General features: G+C 41.8%; 1 protein-coding gene across 3 annotated transcripts; it reads left to right on the top strand.

Moving 5' to 3' along the window:
* The first annotated feature begins 290 nt into the window (after positions 1-290).
* klhl15 (kelch-like family member 15) lies at positions 291-16043 on the top strand. Of its 3 annotated transcripts, XM_074693530.1 has the most exons (10): positions 478-527; positions 3022-3109; positions 5543-5651; positions 6172-6310; positions 8866-9054; positions 9144-9368; positions 9540-9701; positions 9779-9988; positions 10096-10286; positions 11471-16043. In XM_074693530.1, exons 3-10 carry the CDS (start codon positions 5632-5634, stop codon positions 12228-12230), a joined length of 1896 nt encoding a protein of 631 aa, XP_074549631.1. In that variant the 5' UTR covers positions 478-527; positions 3022-3109; positions 5543-5631; the 3' UTR covers positions 12231-16043. The 3 variants fall into 3 exon arrangements, with proteins under 3 accessions (XP_074549630.1, XP_074549632.1, XP_074549631.1); XM_074693529.1 differs by lacking the exon at positions 5543-5651 and having other exon boundaries at positions 291-527; XM_074693531.1 differs by lacking the exons at positions 3022-3109; positions 5543-5651 and having other exon boundaries at positions 458-527.
* Positions 16044-16052: the final 9 nt, after the last annotated feature.

Below are 16052 nucleotides of genomic sequence, written 5' to 3'. Positions count from 1 at the left end.
AAAAAAAGAAAGAAAAGAAAGAAAAATTAGACCAGAAGTGCTTGCCCAGTATTGTTCTAAGTTATTACGGTTCCAGAGCATAGGTGAGAGAAATGAGTCGGAATCTTAAAATATTTTTTTTCATGGCGTCACTTATGGTGGCCCTAATCATCCCCCATTTGTGAATTCCCCACTTAAGAAAACCAAGCAAATAAAAAATAAACTCCAAAGACAATGAGAGTGATACATCTTTCTTGTATAAACAATCTTTGCTGTAACTCTCCCCTCAACGCCCTTCAGTTCCGCCCAAAAGGGAAATGACGCCGGTGCAGAAAATGGCGTCCGTAAAGCCTGAGAGCCGCGGTGGAGTGTTAGCCGTTTAATTTACAGACGAGTGGGGGGTCTCTGAGTCTGACAGATGGACCATAACATGGCAGAGCACCGCTGCCGTCCGCTTTCTTGATTCCGGAATAGAACCCGCAACTTCATGTCCGAAGGAGCCAGAGCTGCCTGGTCGAAGAGGGGTTGTGGGGATCAGCACCGCCGAGGTGAGACGGCTGGTTTTAGCGGCTAAGCTAAAGCTGTTATCCCGGTGGAGAGATCCCCCGTAGCTGCTGTCACCTGAGCTCAGAGTCGTGACAGTTTATTATACCATCCACCAAACACTACTCAGTAAAATATTCACAGGTATTTCACTTATTTAGTACTAACGGGCTTAGTTAATCTCCAGCTATGATCGCCTTCAGCCTCGGACAGAGGAGTGTTAGTGAACCGTTATGTGCAGCCTTTGTTTTGGGCTCCGATCTCAGCATTGGAGATCTCTGTAGATCATCTTTTCTCACTGTTTTAATAAAAAATAAAACAAAGTGACAGGAAAAGCTTTACTTTCTTACACCTATTCTCTTTATGTCAAAATTACGTGAAACTAGCCCCCTAGTTTAGTAGTTACACCTACTTTGCTGATATCAGCATATTTAGCATTGTTACAAACCTTCCTTTCAGTTAAAACATAATATTTAAAACAGCAAAAGACCAAAATAAGAGGAACGGGGTGCTATTATTACATTACGAAACAGATTTTGAATGTTTTGTTGATGGTTATAGTTTATTTGGCTTTGCACTTTCTATTTCAGGCACACTTCCTGTTTTATCAAGTAAATTTGAAGTTTGTTTACTATTACTGTCGTAAAAACTGTCTAGTTAACAGAAAAGATTTAAAACAGTATTTCATCTCCAGATATTTTTCCATACCAAAAGAACAAAATCACCTTCAACTTTGTTGTTTTGAAGTTGCTCAAAGAATAATAAGTCACTGTCTTGGTATTGTGACCTAAAAAAGTTGGATTGGTGCATCTCTAATATGTATGCGACATTATAAATATCCATATGATGAATAATAAATGCAATTATGAAGTTCCCAACAAATAAAATCAAGTCAGATACCAACAAAACAAGGCATATGATATTTAAGACAATACTAAAGCAAAGCAAATTAAAGGAAACAACAAGGCAGAAGAGTCTGATACCTTAATAATACAATGAACAAGAGACATGTATTGAGAAGTTGTAAATATTCAGCCTCTTCTTGTGTCCAGTGGAGACTCAGGGAACCATGAGTAGGGCTTCGCTCAGGCAGCAGTGAGACTCAGAGGGGGTTTGCAGTTCACAGATATACCCTGGACACTCCATAAGGCTTTAAAATAAGCATTTAAACCTTCAGATGTCAAGGACAGTGAGGGTTCATGTAATGTGATCGCTTCTCTTGTCAGGTGTGAAAGTTTGGCATCGCAGTCTTTGGATGTTGTGCTTGTGGATGACAGAATTAAATGTGTGATAAGTTTTTAAAATTGTTTTTAAAGATTTACTTGGCATAAATTGCAAGTCCAAAAACTACAAACTGGATACATATGAAATCACCTCTCATAAAGAACAGCAAACCAAATGAAATCAGAGGCAGAAACATACCTGTCTGTGTTTGTTTGTTTTTGTCTGAGGAAGTCAGTCATTACAGGATAAATCTCAAACATGTCGTTAAAATGAGTTGACGTAGCTGCTTTCATCACAATACTCTGCTTCAGCGGAAGAGGAAGAAACACTCGACTATAGCTCTCATAACGAATCACTTAAAGGGATTCGATATGAGCTGATTGTATTAGGTAAACAATACGTTAGCTTAGCCGCCGGCTGTGAGCTGATTGTAAACCTCTGCAGGGGCTGAGCTCAGAGCCGGCTCACAACCTGTTGTTGTTTTTCCTTTTCACTACAGAGGCAAACCCGGGTCAGGTCAGTCAGAGGGCGAGAGTTCCTGAAACCAAACTACACGGAGATTTACCGGATTTACAGAGCTGGAATAATAGTCTTTAGTCCAGGAAGTGTTCGTTGTTTCGAGATACTGATGATCACTTTCTGCTTTTATAGTTAAGCTTAATAATAAGAAAATCCTGAGGATACATGAAGAAGGAGACGGTCTAATGAATGATTTGTTATAGATTGATTAATAATATATTTGTACTATAAAGTATCAAGCAAAAGAGACAACTCTCCTGTCAAGTCTGTAAAAAAAAAGCACTTCTTTCAGAATACTTTCTAGTTTCAACAGTCATACAAATATATCTGTATCGTCTTGAACATTCAAACAGCACGCACTCAGACTTTCTTGAATTACTTTATTATATTAAAAAAGCCCCTGGGGAAATTATCAAACTGCTTAGCATACTTAAAATATAATAATGAAGGCCTAAAAGACAATAACATTTATTATCATGATGCAAAATATGCATTGAATTGAAAATATTTTGCAGAGTATGACACATTTCTTGAACAGTTAATCTGCAGAGTACTCGGTTATGAAGTTATTCAATTCCTGGAGCCCTGTTGTTAAAAACAGAAAAACTTTTTTCAGCCAAAAAGAAAGAAAATCAAATTCCTCAAAGTGTTTTTAGTGATGGTTTCAATAGTGATAGTTAACTTGAAGGTGGTGTTGTTGTGCGTTTCTTCTCCTCTTTCAGCGTCTAACCGCTCTGTTCTCGTCTCCTCTGTTAGAACCAGGGAAACACAAACACAGGAAATGCGAGCGGCCCCTTAGCGCTCAGCTGTCAAAGCCTGTGATTGTTCGCCCGGGCTCCAAAAGGTAATAGTTTTCACTCTGCTGCGCTGCATGTTACACCTTAACCTGAGGGAAACCCCTGTGTCACTTTTTACTCAGGACTCATGTTACCCATCATTCATCTGGCTTCTTCTTCTCCCCGATCATTTAATACATTTTTTACCTTTCTCACTGGTAGAAAAATGAATTCAACAACAGGTGACCTCCTCTGCCCAAGTAAAACCCTTCTCTTTGAATCAGCTGTAAAATATACTAGCTCAAATGGATGTTTGTCAAATACTTGAATATTCTTAATATTAGGGCTGAACGATTTTGGAAAATAATCTAATTTCAATTTTTTCAGACCAATATTGCGATTGGGATTTGGCATACAATTTTTGGGAGGGATGTTTTTCTTCGGCATTGTTCACTTAACACAAGTTTTAAGTCATTTTAGAGTATGACTAACACGACAAAAGATATTGTTAACATTTGAACAAGTCTTTTTTGCATTTCTTAATAAAAAAGAAAGAAAGAGGAACACAGTGAAATTTGACTGACCTCCAGTTGTCAGTAAGAGTAACAAACCATACAGAATAAAGTGATCAAGGGGTATGGGTCTACGATCTACTGGATGGATCTTTGTAGCTTACAGGGTTTTTTTTGCCAGAAAAGAAACAGCATTTTGACTTTTGCTGGTTTTAAGGAAGGAGAAGTACAAGTTACAGTATTCCCTCCAGGTTTGTGTACATGAAACTTTTTTTTAATTGCAGCCTTTGCGATTTGAAAATTGCCTTCTATTACATTGCGATGTTGGTTTAAAATCGATTGATTGTTCAGCCCTAGTCTTAAAACTGTTTGCAATTCTAACTACTCAAAATCAGCAAAAAGAGGACAAAAACTTTAGCAACCGATACTTGAAATTGAGGCGTATCTGTGAGATTCAGTAACGGGAAGCTCACACTCCTTCTCTACTTCAGGTAGAGACACATGGCAACACAGCTGCTAACGTAGCGATGAGTTTGTTTCCTAAAAGGCACAGCGCCACGGTCTCATCAGTTGTTCACTAGTTCAGTTTTACCACATCAGACCTTAAAAAAAATCAAAGTTTTCTGAAAAGTTTGTTCAAACTGTGTTACTCACAAAGGCAGCAGCACGACTTATTTATTTCAACATGTTAATCACATAGAATCTGAGTGGAGCTGGGTGACAAAAATATATATATTTTTTCTTCTTGACTCTACCTCCCAACATATTTTAAGATCCCAGAAAAAAAATACACTAGAAGATCAGCTGTCAATCATTGTTAAACGTTACGTAAACCCTTGCTTTTAACATCAAGTAACTAATAAAAACAAAACTTTTCAGAAAAAAAGAGGACTTGAATACAAGGCAGCCAAATAATATCTTTAAATCACCACAACAATCAGTTGGAGAAACATTTCTACGAGGTGTAACAATTTTTTAAAGTTTGACCACAGCTCATCTGGAATGACTGGAAAGCTGGATTTTTTAACCTATACAGAAGCCAGCCACCAGGGGGAGCAATTTTTGTGGTGACATTATTTCAAGCCGATGAATTGGACGTCCATTTTTTTTACAGTCTATGGTTAAACAGAAGCACGTAGCCCGCATGGAGCGCTCACTGGACACACAAACACTAGATTAAATTGTTAGCAAAAAGACACATAGCTTTAATCTGAAAGAAGGTGGTCAGACAGGATATTTAAAGCTTGACTAAAGAGTTTCCAACTTCTTGTAAAACAGACTAAAATGAACACTGATGCCTCATTATTAGCTAGCCAACATGCTGTTTTGAACATCCGAAACCTCCAGCTTTAACCGTACGCTGATGATACAGCATTTATCTCATTATTGCAAGCAACATTTGCCTATGGAAAGAGAACAGTTTTTTTTTTTTGAAAGAAATGACACATTAATGGTATAAAATCAGCAAATACCACTTTGTCCAGAGGGGGCGCCAAATTCAACACAAAGCAAAAGTTACTTACAGGAGCTTTAATGTCAGATTTATTTTCGTCTTGTAGAAATTTGTTTTCCAAAGAGTCTGATTGACAGTTTTAATATGTTTTAATTGAGGATAACAGATTGAAATAATCCTTTAATCCTAACTTCATTAAACCATCATCTGACATTCATTTCATCACCCACTTTAATAAACAGACTGTTTGCAGCTCTGTTGTGCTGCTTTTTAAAATGAAAGTATGTGATTAGAAGAGATGACTCACTTTTCCTTTAATACACAAAAAGCCAAAACTCTGTGGACCCCTCCTCCTCCTCCTCCTCCTCCTCCTCCTTCTTCTTCTTCCTCTTCTTCTCTTGTTTTTATACCTGGGTGTAACTAACCTCCAGGTGTCCACATACTTTTGGCCGTGTGTGAAGATAACTAACGTGCTCAGAAGTTGTGTGTTTGGCTGTTTCCTGATGCTTTAATGTGGCCGTTGTGTTGTCGTCCAGGTGATTGACGCTCAGAAAAGGGACATTGTTAGCATCTACAGGACACAAGGGGCACTGTCCTCTGATTGGCTCGGACAACCCCCTCTGACATGCCCGTGGCCAATCAGAGGTGAGTGTGCTGTGTGTGTGTTTGTGTCATTTTTCAGGTTGTGTGATGAATCGGATGTGTGTTGTGTGCAGAATGTGTGTTAAGTTAAAGTTGTGTGTTTGTTGTTTTTCCTGTTTGCGTGCACATGGTTGCAGAAAGTGAGTAAACATGCAGGATGCTTTTTTCCTTTCTGTGTATTTTTTTTGTATACCACCTTCTGTGTTGTTGCAGTGGAGCAGAATATTTCCCCGGTGGCTTCGTGCAGAAACACACGTCTGTTTGGATGCAGCAGCTGAACTGCTGAGCTTTTAAAGCTGAGCGTCCTATCCGATGCCCTTTAGGCCCACTCTTACCTTTCTGCTGCAGCAGAAGCAGAACTGTGCAGAGACTAGAAGCTGAATCATTTTTAGACATGTGTCATGTTGACATTAGCCAGCTGTAGCTAGCTTGAATGATGTGAGACTTAATGCTTTGTGACTCTAACACCGCTCTGTCTCCTCTCCCCACCTGCTCCCACGCTCTGCTTCCCTCATGCCTCCAGGTGTGTTATGTCGGGGGCAGATGTGGAGGTGTACCTGTCCCAGGTGCACGATGGGAGTGTGTCGTCGGGCTTCCGGGCGCTTTACGAGGAGCGTCTGCTGCTGGATGTCACACTGTTGATAGAGGAGCACCACTTCCAGGTACACAAACGGGCTTTGAATCCACGCCGTCCTCATCCCAGACTGTAATCCTGCTTTTCACGGCTGTCCCTGGATGTAACGTTTAAAAACTCAGCAGATGTGTGGAAATCTTCTTAGCTACTTTGAAGTCAAAGTATAATAACATGCGAGAAGCTGCAAAACGGGGAAAACATTTCTTTATTCCAGCTGAGAGCAAAAGGGAGCATCCCCCTTTCCTTAGATCTGTGCACAGCTTTGACTTTGAATTACTTTTCTCCACAGAAATGATTTTGTTTTTCTACCACCTTCACCTTCGCCTTAGAAAGTTGTAACTTTTCTAATCTCTGTCAATTTATGAATACAGACAAATGTATTGATGTGAAATTATCTAAAAACAAGCTTATGGCTTCAAAAAAAGGAAAAGAAAAGAAAACCACAACAACTTTAAAGCCCAGAAATGACCTGACTCTTGATTCCTCTAATCTGTTTACCTGTGTCTCTGTTTTAGCTGCTTGTGGTGGATATTTCCATGTATTACTCACCAAACATACCACACACATCAAATTTCCTTCAGCACCTCTTTAGACTTTTTGCAATGCACTTTTTACTCTAGTTACAGCACAGCAGGAAGTATACTTTACAAAATGAGCCCCAAAATGACCTTATAATGTTCTGAAGTTGTTTCAGGAAGAAGAGAAGCTCTCTGCCTCTGTGAAACAAATTAACATGGTTACTAAAGTAGTAAAAACATAAGGAAAAAGTTTCTAAATCAGTGTTTTGGTGTCACTCTTTTGGTTGGGCTTTTGGGACTGAGAGCTGAGCTACAGCAAAAACTGTATCTGAAGTGAAAGTAGCAATAGTGATGTACTCTATTTAAAGCAGACATGTTAATTAAAACAAGTAAAAACACAAACCATGTCAAAATGAGCCATTTTTCAGGTCATCAGGGGGCTGCGCACCAAGCTGCTCCTGGCCTAGTTCTTGAAGCATAGCTCTGAAAACAAGCTTTTTTTTTTACTTCAGTGTTCTTTCAGGAATTGTTTAAAGATCACTAAATCAGGAGCAGCTCAGTGCACAGCCCCCCTGATGACCCAAAATAGCATTTTTTTTAAACAGACTCTTAAACTGAATGGAGCTTGAGCACTAAAATAATAAAACTAGTGCTGATCTAAGACTCTTTGGTTATACTTTGGGGGGCTGAGAGCTGAACTGCTGCAAAAAAAAATATATGAAGTGAAAGTATCAACAGTGCTCTACTCTATTTCAAGTAGACATATTTATTCAAACAAGTAAAAACAAAAACTATGTTAAAATCAGCAACTTTCCAGGTTATCAGGGGGCTCCGCACCAAGCTGCTCTTGGCTTAGTTCTTGAAACTCAGCACTGAAAACAAGCTGTTTTTACTTCAGTGTTCTTTCAGGACTTATTTAAAGATGTACAGAAAACAACCTGAGTTTCAAGAATTGAACCAGGAGCAGCTCAGTGCGCAGCCCCCTCGATGACCTGAAAGAGCAACTTTTTATTCCAAACAGACCCATAAATAGAATGAAGCTTAAGCACTGAGAAATTAAAACTAGTGCTGATCTAAGACTTTTTGGTTATACTTTGGGGGGCTGAGAGCTGAGCTGCTGCAAAAATTATATATGAAGTGAAAGTATCATCAGTGCTCTACTCTATTTCAAGTAGACATATTGATTCAAACAAGTATAAATAAAACACATGTTAAAACCAACAATTTTCAGGTCATCAGGGGGCTCTGCTCCGCATCAAGCTGCTCCTTGCTTATTTCTTGAAACTCAGCTCTACAAACAAGCTTGTTTTTCTTCAGTGTTAATTCAGGACTTATTTAAAGATCACTGAGCTGAAAACAAACTGAGTTTCAAGAATTGAACCAGCAGCAGCTCAGTGCGCAGCCCCCCTGATGACCTGGAATAGCAACTTTTTCTTTCAAACAGATCCCAGAGATTGAATGAAGCATTAGCACTGAAAAATTAAGACTAGTGCAAATCTTAGACTCTTTAGGGGCTGAGAGCTGAGCTGCTATGAAAAATTGTATCCGGAGTTTGAATATCAGTAATATACTCTGTTTATAGCAAATATGTGGATTCAAACAGGTTGAAACAGAAAAAAAATGTTTTATATTAAAATCAGTGATTTATTTGTTACTTTTTCAGATCATAAGGGGGCAACATGCTGAGCTGCTCCCAGCTTAGTTTTGGAAACTCAGCTTGGTTTTAGTTTGGTGTTCTTCCAGTGTTTATAAGAGGATCACTGAACTGAGAAAAGCTAGACTGAGACTCTTAAACTAACCGAGGAGCCGCACATTTGATAATCTAAAGAAGCAACAAATCAACAGTTTGTTTATAGATTATTTACAGTCAACTTCTTCACAGTCACTTTTGGGGCTAAAAGCTGAGTTGAACTTTGCTTTATCTTAACTGCTGGTTAAAATCCTACATCTGGTTGAAATAATTTTAATCAAGACTTAAAATCCAAATAGATGAACTAATTTGGATTCAGTCGTCAAAATTCCCCATGACTTCACTGCTCTCATGTCCTTCCTCTTCCTCCTCCAGGCCCACAAGGCGCTTCTGGCCACCCAGAGCGACTACTTCCGGGTCATGTTCACAGCAGACATGAGGGAGAGGGACCAGGACAAGATCCACATGAAGGGGCTGACGGCTGCAGGGTTCGGCCACATCCTCCGCTTCATGTACTACGGCTCGCTGGAGCTCAGCATGCCCACCGTGCAAGAGATCCTCCAGGTAGACACCACAGAGACCTCTGACTGTAAACGCAGCCCGTCAGCAGCATTTCTGTCTGTGCCTTCACCCCATGCTTCCTGTCCCCACAGGCGGCCATGTACGTCCAGCTGACGGAGGCGGTGGAGTTCTGCTGCTCCTTCCTGCTCGCTAAGATCTGTTTGGAGAACTGTGCCGAGGTCATGCGCCTCCTGGAGGACTTCAGCGTGGGTGTGGAGGGCGTCCAGGAGCAACTCGACAACTTCCTGCTGGATAACTTTGTCCCCCTCATGAGTCGACCCGACTTCCTGTCCTACCTCAGCCTGGAGAGACTGCAGGTACGATCGACGTCTGCAAAACATGTTTTTGTTGTGATTTTTACCCAAAACTGAGTGTTTCACTTTTAAAAAAAATCATGCTGTGACGTCTCTCCCAGACTTTACGTTCTCAGGTGTGGCAGGGATGAAGTTTTCTGAATTCAGTTTTCTCTCTGTGTTTCCTCGGTCCAGGCGTACCTGAACAGCGATGCTTTGAGTCGCTTCCCAGAAATAGAGCTCTACGAAGCCGTTCAGGCGTGGCTAAGACATGACCGGCGGCGGTGGAGGCACACGGACACAATCGTGCAGTCCATCCGCTTCTGCCTCATGACTCCGGCCAACATCTTTGAGAAGGTCGGCGCCGCTTTGACAGTCTTCTGAGGCAGCTGATGTTGAGCGCGCTCACTGATCACGTCTGTTTTCACTCACAGGTGAAGACGTCAGAGTTTTACCGGTACTCCAGGCAGCTGAGGCAGGAGGTCGATCAGGCGCTCAGTTACTTTCATGATGTCAACCAGCAGCCTCTGGTGGAGACACGCTCCAACCGTATCCGCTCTGTCCGCCCGCAGACCGCCGTCTTCAGGGGGATGATCGGGCACAGTATGGTCAACAGCAAGATCCTCCTGCTGCAGCGCCCAAAGGTGTCTGATCGTTTGACTGAGGAGATATGAATCTATTCGATCTTTCTGTGCAGTGTCTCCGTTCAGAGTCTTTCCCGGGTTCAGTGAGTTCTGCTCTCCCCCCTCAGGTGTGGTGGGAGCTGGAGGGACCTCAGGTGCCGTTGAGACCGGACTGCCTGGCCATCGTCAACAATTTCGCCTTCCTGCTCGGTGGAGAGGAGCTCGGACCTGATGGGGAGTTTCACGCCTCGTCCAAAGTCTACCGCTATGACCCTCGACAGAACTCGTGGCTCCGCATGGCCGACATGTCTGTGCCCAGGTGAGAAGAGACAGACACCTGAGCGTGTTGAGCTTTAAACCTTGTTTCCACCAAGTAGTCCAGTTTAAATCAGCACAGGTTGGCTCGGCTAAGCCTGGTCCTGTTTGCGTTTCCACAGCCAACTGTCCCTCCTCGTGGTAGACGGCGTGTTGAGCCAGACGCAGCATCAGTCAAATAATAGTGTGACTATAGCAGCGGGACACAGTTTACCGCACTAATAAATCCAACGAAGAAGAAAAACGTGACACAGTTAACTAAGAGCATAGATGGAGGACAATCCATGTATCATTCGTTCAAGTGATATTCATTTATGAATCAAAAAACAAACATTGAAAAACGGTTTGTTTTCCCTTTTGCTTAACGAGAAACATATTTTAGAAGAAAATGAACGTACTTGAAAGAGACTGCCAATTTTTTCGGTTGTCATTTCATCATCTTCATCAGTCAGTCGTTTGGCTTCCTCAAATCAAACATAGTTATCCATCATCGCGCGGACATCTGGCCGGCTTCATCTCCCCTCTCTTGACAGAAAAGCTACAACTACCAGGTCACAATGATCACAGAAATTAAATAATAAAATCAAAATCAGCCCATGGCCCATACTTCAACTTCCCTTTCTTTGATCTAAATTATCTAACGGAAAATTGAAAAACAAACAGATTTTCATTTGTTTGTTTTCATTTCAAAAAGGAAAAAAAAGGAAAACAAACTGTTTTTCAATGCTTTGTTTTTTGATTCATAATTGAATATCAACTGAATGAATGATACACGGATGGAAGGCATCCAGAAATTTTTCTTCTTTGAGATTGGTACGTGGCTTTTTGTTACAAAGAACAATCAAGCTTTGTTTCAGAGAGGACTGTGTGCTGCCAGGAGAAATGCAGGAAGTGACGATTCTTTCGACCAATCAACGGTCTGCAGTGTTGTAGCGCCATCTCCTGGGATCAGACCAGTTTAGTCTGGCACCCCGACGGAGGGGTCCCAAAAAGTGGGACGGCTCGTCTCAGTTACTTGGGGATCTGTCCTGGGATTAGTCAGTGGAAACGCCGTAAAATGTGTGCCGTGCTGAGACAAACCAAACTGAAACGGGGCTTTAGATTCTCACATCACGTGACTTCAGAGACGCTCACCGTCTCCTGACTCGTCTGAATGAAAATTCATGAACATGTCTTTGTTGTTTGCAGGTCGGAGTTTGCTGTCGGCGTCATCGGGAAGTTCATTTACGCTGTGGCAGGCCGCACGCGAGACGAGACCTTCTACTCCACAGAGCGCTATGACATCACAGAGGACCGCTGGGAGTTCGTGGACCCGTATCCGGTTAACAAGTACGGCCATGAGGGAACGGTTCTGAACGGGAAACTGTACATCACCGGCGGCATCACCTCCTCCTCCACCTCCAAACAGGTGTGCGTGTTCGATCCCGGGCGGGAGGCAGGTGGAGGGGGAGGAGGGGGGAGCTCAGGGGGGTCGGACGCACACAGGACACGCGCCGGCCGCGGCCCGCTGCTGCCCGGCACACACACCAGCTGCTGGGAGAACAAATCCAAAATGAACTACGCCCGCTGCTTCCACAAGATGATCTCTCACAACGGGAAGCTGTACGTGTTCGGAGGCGTGTGCGTCATCCTGCGCGCGTCCTTCGAGTCGCAGGGCTGCCCGTCCACCGAGGTGTACGACCCCGACACAGACGAGTGGACCATCCTCGCCTCCATGCCTATCGGCCGCAGCGGCCATGGCGTGGCGGTGTTGGACAGGCAGATCATGGTGCTGGGCGGCCTCTGTTACAACGGCCACTACAGTGACTCCATCCTCACCTTCGACCCCGACGAAAACAAGTGGAAGGAGGACGAGTATCCCAGGATGCCTTGCAAACTGGACGGTCTGCAGGTGTGCAGTCTGCTCTTCCCAGAGTATGTGCTGGAGCACGTGAGACGCTGCAGCTGAGGTCTGCTTTTTATAGAAACAGGAACGCTCTGACGGAGGACTGGCGCCTCCCGCTGGGGGGTCAGGTGTTTACAGGCGGGAGACTCACTGACGCGGGCTTTTAACCTAGAGACCAGCACTTACCTGAGGTGAGGGAAAGATGGCCGGCCGTAGACCTGCTGTTCTTTACGAAGGCAGGGGGAGCCGGCGCGGTGTGACGTCACATGCTAACGGTCAGCTTGAACACTTTCAGATTTAGCTTTCTCAGAAAATAAAGGAAAATATTAGCGGGGAGAAAAAAAGGGGTTTATGTTTGGACTGTGGTCAGTTTCCTAATCTACTACTCACCTTCTGTATTTAGGCGGCTGTTCAGTCAGGCTCGCTGCAGAAACGCACTGGAAGCCACTCGCTCATGCATCCACAGAAACATCAGTTTCACTTTAACCAGGATGATCTCATGAAGTTAGAGAAACTTTAGCAACGCTTAAAGCAACGAAGAAACGGCCTTTAAGATACCGAACCGTGAGTCAATCAGGTTTATAAACAAAGGATGAACTCTATAGATTAGATGAAGAATAGAGTAGCCTGGCTCCAAATATGCAGAGAAAACTAAAACTTTCCGATCTGTCCCTCACACCATCAGGTCCAGCTTCCAGTGCGTTCCAGCTTTTAGTCCTAAATCTGCTCTTTACCCCAAGAAACCATCATACTGTCTCCATGTTCATATCTCATCACCGCTCCTCCCTCCGCTCTGAGTCTGGGTAACAAACGTATGAATGTGTGTGAGTGTGTGTGTGTGAATGAGAGAGTGTGAAAAAGGACAGAAAACACTACATGGTACAAAACGCTTCATTGGTTATGATGTCATATAATGATGGAGTCAAAGGTCAATGATGTCGTCTGTGCAGGGCGTCCCTGACTCCTCTACATTCCTGCACTTTACCCGCTCTTAAAGCGGCGCCTCACAGTTTGAGAACACGCTCGACTCTGGAAGACGTTAATCAGTGTCTGAAATCAACTCACAGCTGAAAATCTGACCTTTAAGAGCCTCATGCAGGAGAATCTCATGCTCCTCCTCATTTTCCAACCTGACAAACTTGATGTTAATCACTTTTTACCTGCCTGATGAACATCCCAGGAGATTTAATCAGCCTGAGTGCCATGTCCATGTGCCAACTTACAAAAAACAGACGGTACCAAAGAGTGAAAGTGATTTAATCCCACTGCAGAGCTCAAATCATGATGTTTAAAACGGAAAAAGAAAACAATCAGGATCAGGATTCAGTGAGTCGTAGACCTGAACCGTGTCAGAGCAGTTTGTAGTTTCTGTGTCAGGGATAAAAACGACTTCATTAAGAGCTTAAAATCTGTGAAGAGTCGCTGAGACCATGGGTGTGTCCAGAGCTCCAGTTCCCTCCTGTTTTCTCACCTGGGGCAGCTTTTACATTCAGAGACTGACCTGCTGAAGCATTTAAGTCTCTCTGCTAAACTTATAAAAAAGAAGAAAAGCCTTTATTAAAATTCATATTAAAAGACTCTGAAATCCTTGAAACTCATTAAAAAGCACTTTTAAAGGAATAAAACCCATTCGAAAATTAACCAAAGGGGGAAACATTCATTTCAAGGAACTTTATGGGTGATAAAATGTATTTAAAATGACTCTTAAAGGCAATAAATAAATTGTAAAAGAGCCATAAATGATATAAAATGAGCTGTAAAGAGAATAGAAATATCAATTTAATAAATTAAAGAATCTGAAAGACATAGAACAAGTTTTAAAGCACTGAAAAGGAGATACATTTCTTTTAACAGATCTGACCAAGACATGAAACATGTTTGGAAAAAAGTATTGAAAAGACTTTAAAGAACTCTAAAAGGCATAAAATCAGTTTAAAGGACATTCAGAAGAAATAAAACAGAATAAAAATGTCTTTATATAGCAATAGATTAATTAAAAAAGACCCTTGAAGGCTTAAAAACAATTTTAAAATGACATGAAAATCTTTGGGATATCCCTAAAATACATTAAATTAATTTTAAAAGATTAATAAAGAACAAAAAAATGAATTAAAAGACCTTTATCGAACATTAAACCCTCAAGAATATTTTAAAATTTGAAATCAGACCCAATAAGGACCCAATAAAAATTTCAAGAACTCAGCAGGACATTTTATTTATACCTCAGGACTCTGAAAGGCATAAAATAAACTTTTAGTGTCGACTCTTTCGTTTAGTGTCTTATGCGTGAAGCTCTGAGATTCAAAACCTGTAAATATCTTCTCTGATTTTGAATTTTTTTTCCTTCAAAACCCAAAAATCTGAGATGAATTCTCTTCCAACGACTCAAACAGCTGGTGTCTGATCATTCCTGATACTCTGTCCTTGTCAAATCGGAATTTTCAGCCTGTTGTGCTGCTTTCAGACACTGAAACACGTCTTTAATAAAAAGCAGAAGCAGATTTTGAGCTGTCACATTTTCACTACCACCGCCTGCTCCACATCCAGCTTCACGTTTCTGACCTGACGTTTCGTTTCCCTTCATAAGCCGACTGTGAAAAGGGCTAGAGCACACTGATGCAGTTCTGTACGTCTGCAGTTATTTAAGTTATTTATTTTGACGTTTCGCTTTCACCGAGCTATGCAGTAACAGTTGTAGGATTATTTATTCTGACAGAAGAGTTTCATTTGTGAGTTGTGGCGTTTTCAGATCGCAGCAGCACTGTTTCAGTCTTTCTTCCAGCGTACACTGAACAGACGGGTTCGTTGAGTCAGAGAGATTAAGACGAACGTTTAAAGAAGGGTTCAAACCCCCGTCTCAAGCTTTACTTTCTCCTGTATGCAAACTGTCCTAAAGCCAAGCTTCACATCATCATTTTTGAGGGATCTGACTTGAATTTCTTCCTGATATGAAAACCTGTTGGTCTTATCCTTTAATTCATGGCTCTATCTGTTGTCACGCTCAAACTTCTGGAGCCTCTGCAGCTTATCAGTGTTCACAGCATGAGTCTTATTTTGGCACGGCAACTCTTGTTTCCAATGTTAGCGCCTCCTCAGCAGTGAGAATTGGTGAGTTTGACTCTGTACTTCTAAAAGGAGCTTTTAATTCAGATGTGGGGAGATGACTGAAGGTGAAACATGCCAAGAAGCTCAAAACTTCACAGATTTACCAATAAAAGAAAAAAACATGTTTTATGCTTTCAGTTATTTCCCCCCAAATGTTAGAAACACTTTTCTTTTATATCACTTCACTCTTTGTTTTCGGTTTAAACATTTTATATCTTTGTTGTGTTTTTTTTACATCTAAAGCTGTTACTTTTCCAGCTCCTTTGATTTCTTTTTTTGCACAGTCTTTAACACTAACTTTGACTCCTGAGCCTTCAGAAGTGTCTTGAGTTGTGAACACACCAAAGATCTCACTGTCAGAGGCAGGTCCAGTCCAGAACCAGACCTCTATAACTCCATGTCCCTTTATGTCCCTGTACTCTGCAGCTGATATCATCATCATCATCATCATAACCATCTTCATCCTGTCTGCAGCTCTCTCGCTGCTCCTCCTCTTCCTCTCATGTTGCTGTTAAAAGAAGAAACGTGTAACCGATAAAGTACTACTGTCCTGATTTGAGGCACATCCAGTCATAGCGCAGCATCCTTTAGTCCACCAGTCTTCAGTCTGTCAGTAGGAAAACAGAATAGAGGATTAAAAAAAAAACATACCTTGCTACAACGACTGTATCCGAAAAAGAAAGTAAATTCAGATTAACATATCTTATAATCTGAGTAGAAACTCTTTGGAAACGATTTGTAACTTCTTTCCAGAAATAAATGTTCATATTGGTCGACTTT

Source organism: Halichoeres trimaculatus, unplaced genomic scaffold, assembly GCF_033239565.1.
Source record: "Halichoeres trimaculatus isolate MK-OKI-2021-1 unplaced genomic scaffold, fHalTri1.1 fHalTri1_scaffold_18, whole genome shotgun sequence".
Classification (NCBI taxonomy): Eukaryota; Metazoa; Chordata; class Actinopteri; order Labriformes; family Labridae; genus Halichoeres; species Halichoeres trimaculatus.
The sequence above is the reverse complement of the archived record's forward strand: the minus strand, read 5'-3'. Positions and strand labels throughout refer to the sequence as shown.

Excerpts from the sequence above, each read along its gene's own strand:
- klhl15 (XM_074693529.1), top strand. The coding sequence starts at position 467 with ATGTCCGAAGGAGCCAGAGCTGCCTGGTCGAAGAGGGGTTGTGGGGAT. Across the intron at positions 3,110-6,171 it reads GTTCGCCCGGGCTCCAAAAG|GTGTGTTATGTCGGGGGCAG; the intron begins GTAATAGTTTTC and ends TCATGCCTCCAG. Across the intron at positions 9,369-9,539 it reads TCAGCCTGGAGAGACTGCAG|GCGTACCTGAACAGCGATGC; the intron begins GTACGATCGACG and ends TCCTCGGTCCAG.